Source organism: Miscanthus floridulus, chromosome 8 (genome assembly GCF_019320115.1).
Source record: "Miscanthus floridulus cultivar M001 chromosome 8, ASM1932011v1, whole genome shotgun sequence".
In the NCBI taxonomy this organism is placed as follows: Eukaryota; Viridiplantae; Streptophyta; class Magnoliopsida; order Poales; family Poaceae; genus Miscanthus; species Miscanthus floridulus.
The window spans coordinates 91,534,406-91,538,499 of NC_089587.1; the positions used below are offsets into that span (position 1 = coordinate 91,534,406).

General features: G+C 46.3%; 1 protein-coding gene across 2 annotated transcripts; it reads left to right on the top strand.

Annotated features, from left to right (window-relative positions):
* The first annotated feature begins 604 nt into the window (after window positions 1–604).
* Window positions 605–3,838, top strand: LOC136476958 (14-3-3-like protein GF14-C). Of its 2 annotated transcripts, none has more exons than XM_066474936.1 (6): window positions 605–777; window positions 1,871–2,283; window positions 2,388–2,466; window positions 2,607–2,729; window positions 3,341–3,457; window positions 3,550–3,838. In XM_066474936.1, exons 2-6 carry the CDS (start codon window positions 1,892–1,894, stop codon window positions 3,586–3,588), a joined length of 750 nt encoding a protein of 249 aa, XP_066331033.1. In that variant the 5' UTR covers window positions 605–777; window positions 1,871–1,891; the 3' UTR covers window positions 3,589–3,838. The 2 variants fall into 2 exon arrangements, with proteins under 2 accessions (XP_066331033.1, XP_066331032.1); XM_066474935.1 differs by having other exon boundaries at window positions 606–783.
* The last annotated feature ends 256 nt before the right edge of the window (window positions 3,839–4,094 follow it).

Genomic DNA, 4,094 nt, shown 5'->3' on the forward strand with positions numbered 1-4,094 from the left:
TGTCTAGCGAGCGTCGAGGCAGTCGTGAAGTACTGCACAGCCACGGCGCCCTTGTTGTCTCTAGCCATAGGAGAAGGTGATAAGGAGGATGCCGATGCCGACGCCAACGCCGATGAGGTGGTGGATGTGCAAGAGAGGGACCTTGTACTAGTACTCGAAGCGGAAGTCATCCGAGAATATGAACAACACCACGGGCTTGGGGAGCTTGGAGAGCGGCTGCGTGGCAACGGACGCCGTGGTCACGACGGTGAGGGATGAGCGAAGTAGGACGAAGGTCGTGGCAGCGGTGAGGGCCACGGTGAGAAGCAGCAGGCGGGGTGAGTGAAGGCTAGGGTACGGCCACACAGGATGAGAGGAGAGCGGAACGTTGCGGAGTGGGAGATTTTCTTTTAAGCAGCTTGAGAGTATCAGATATTTTTTTTTACTACGTTGCCGACGTGAAGTCACCTAGCGTCCGGCCCGACGCTCTAATGGTAGCGTTACCGTTCTTTCGTTCTCTATATGACACACGGGCCCCACCAGAATCCGTCCTGCCATGTCGTCTGCTTTTTCCACCCGTGAGGCTGCCGATGTGCCCTCGCGGCCCAAGCGCGTCCTACACCACATTGGCCCGTTGACCGCACAGGCAGGCGATTCCTTCGAGCTATATAGGCGGGCCCCCCTCGGCGTGCGCCCCCGTCCACACCACCCCTCGTCTCCGCCCCAGCGCTACTCGCATCCAGATCGAGACGACCCGCGTCCGCCGCGCCCGTGCATCACGCCTCGCACTCCCGGAAGGTTAGGGTAAGAGCTTCCCCCCCTCAATTCCTTTTATGCTCCTATCTCGCCGTACCGTTGTGAGAGATGCGAGCGGCGACGATTTCCCCCGGTTTTTATTTGAATTTTCGGGCCCTGTTATGTGCGGTGGCTAGATCTGCTTGTCGCTGGTGTAGTAGGGGTTCTCGTTTGGTTCCGATCCGCGAGATCTGTGAACCTGACCGTGTGGGGCGCGTCGATCCGCACGATTTGGCTGGCATTGTCGCGCGTAAACTCGAAATTTTTTTGTTACCCGTTTTTCTTCATGTGTTCTCTAGCGTTTGGGGAGGAGATTATTAGGGATAATGTATTGATTACTTATGGGGAGGCGAGATGGTTGCCCATGTCGATTTGGCCGTGCAAGTGCCGCAAATCTGATGTAGTTGTACGCCTGCACTATGATTTCTGGATCTAGGTCGCGCTCGTCCTGATGCTGCACGGTTGTAAGTGTGATTTCTCGCTTACTTTTTGAAACATTACGCCCGTGGGATTCGTTTCGAGCTGATGGCTTCACGACGTTGTTGAAATTGTTAATCTGGTACTAGAACGTGTAGTAATATGCTTATGTTGGTAGTAATCTAGTTTGGTTTCGTGAGTCGTGACGCAGTGTCCTTGAGGTATCATTGTTGTCATGGTTATATCTGGTTGGCCTGTTGTTAACCTTTTTGTTATGCTGTATTGTAAGTAGTACCAGATCATAATATTCAATGGGTTCCCTGCTTCACATGGATGGACATTGCAACAAACTGATAAATGATATTAGGCCATATTTTGGAGGTTTATGTAATTATATGTGAAATTTATGTCTCACCAAATAAAAATGTTTATGACAATATATTTTTGTTGGAACAATTTTACAATGTTCTGGATATTTGCTCAACAGATTTTGTAGGCATGTTTGTGTGGTCACATCACATAGCTTTTATTGTTAGGTACTGTGAATGAGCTAGAATTCTGTGACTATCTCAGTCAGATACTCATTGCCCTTCCTCATGTTGTCATTTTGTCTAGATGATACAATTTTCTACTGGTTCTTGACATTGCCTCATCAGTGTTTTTTTGGGGGTTATTGCAGTAACTCTATTCATTGATCAACATGTTGCGGGAGGAGAATGTCTACATGGCCAAGCTGGCTGAGCAAGCAGAACGGTACGAGGAAATGGTTGAGTACATGGAGAAGGTGGCTAAGACCGTTGATGTGGAAGAGCTCACTGTTGAGGAACGTAACCTCCTATCTGTTGCCTACAAGAATGTGATTGGGGCCCGCCGTGCCTCATGGCGCATTGTCTCCTCCATCGAGCAGAAGGAGGAGTCCCGCAAGAATGAGGAACATGTTGCTCAGATTAAGGAGTACCGTGGCAAGATTGAGGCTGAATTGAGCAACATTTGTGATGGTATCCTGAAGCTGCTTGACTCGCACCTTGTGCCTTCCTCCACTGCTGCAGAGTCCAAGGTGTTTTACCTCAAGATGAAGGGTGATTATCACAGGTTAGGAAGTGGAACACTATATTGTTGCGTAGTTGAATATATTTATAGTCTGTAATATTAGATCTAATTTGGTTTACTTTTTTATTTTTATTTTTAATTGAAAGGTACCTTGCTGAGTTTAAGACTGATGCTGAGAGGAAGGAATCTGCAGAGAGCACAATGGTAGCTTATAAGGCAGCCCAGGTTGGTTCATGTTATCACTGGCCATAACAACCTTCTTGTATTTGATTATTGTTTAGTTACTTTTATGGCAGTGGATATATTCTTCCATAAGTACTGCAATTTAATATCTTCTGAAAAATGTCTGTCCTATACTCGTGTAGGATATGGCATTGGCTGAACTGGCACCTACTCATCCCATAAGGCTTGGACTTGCACTTAACTTCTCAGTGTTCTATTATGAGATTCTGAACTCTCCGGACAAAGCTTGCAACCTTGCTAAGCAGGTAGGTATCGCATTTGTCTTTCTATTTGCTGTACCCGGTTTGAGTTGTAACTAGCTTCTGTGTTGCTTGTTTGAATCTGGGCTGAAAGGAGAGGTGCAAAATAGTATATGAATTGTTTTTGTAAACTCAAGCACAGCGATTTTACCTTTTCACTGTAGATATGGTTAGATCCTTCTGTTGCTTGTTCATCAGAACAACTGGATGACTCTGCTAGTCCTATGTGTATGTGGGCTTTAGATTCAGGTGGATTGCAGATTTCTTTTGTTTCAGTTTCACTGTTATACATCTTATCTCTTGTGGCATAATTGCATTGTTGGGTACAATGTGCCGCTCTTCATGCTTTGGTGTGATGAGCATTTGGCACTTTTTGCCACACAAACCAATTATGTAGCAGCAGAAAACCTTGCAAGCAGCGGCAGTAGATTCATCATCATACCTTTCTTATTAGTATTATTGTTGTGTTGTTACACCTACAAGAATTGCATGGTATTTGTTGCTGATTGAGAAGACTGATCATATTCTAGATAACACGAGTGCATAATGTGTACAATCTGTGTAGCTGCTTTGTTGGGCGCATGTGGGTTTTATTTCTGATCAACTATTCTTTGCAGGCATTTGATGAGGCTATTTCTGAGTTGGACACGCTTGGCGAGGAATCCTACAAAGATAGCACCTTGATTATGCAGCTCCTGAGGGACAACTTGACCCTCTGGACCTCTGACATCACGGTATCTCCGCAGCAGCTGAACTTTGCCTGTCTGTATGACATTATCCATACTCACGAATCTGATGCAATATCATGCAATTTTCTCTGTGGCAGGAGGAGGGCAAAGAATCCTCGAAGGGTGATGCTGAGTAGCCTGGTAAACCTAGATGGACGCCCTGTGCTGATAGAAGGCATTTGCTGCTCCATGCATTCCAAGATTCTGTCTTCTCGTCCCCCCCCCCCCCCCCCCCCCCCTCTCTTCATGTTGTAGGCTGGTGGTAGTAGTCAAATTAGTCCCATTACTTTAGTTGGCCCTGGGTCAGTGGGTCCATTTGGACTGATGTATTGTTACTGCTGTTGAAGTCATCCGTTCTCGTTTTGCTCTTGCAGTGGATTGCTGTCAGTTGGGTTCTGTTTTCAATCTTTATTAGGGTCCCTTTGGTTGAGCTGTGAAAGTACTTTTGCTTTCAAGAAAAGTCAAAAGCTAAACCAAAGGGGTGAGCTTCCAAACCCCTACTTCCACAAAAGCAACTTTTTTTTGTAGTTCATTCTCTCTAGTCACCCTCGGGGTGCTTTTTTCGGCTGTGAGGGTGGATGTTTCGCAAAAATTATCCGTAATGCCACCGCTTATGGGTGTACCCTTTTGATTTTTCTTTCCC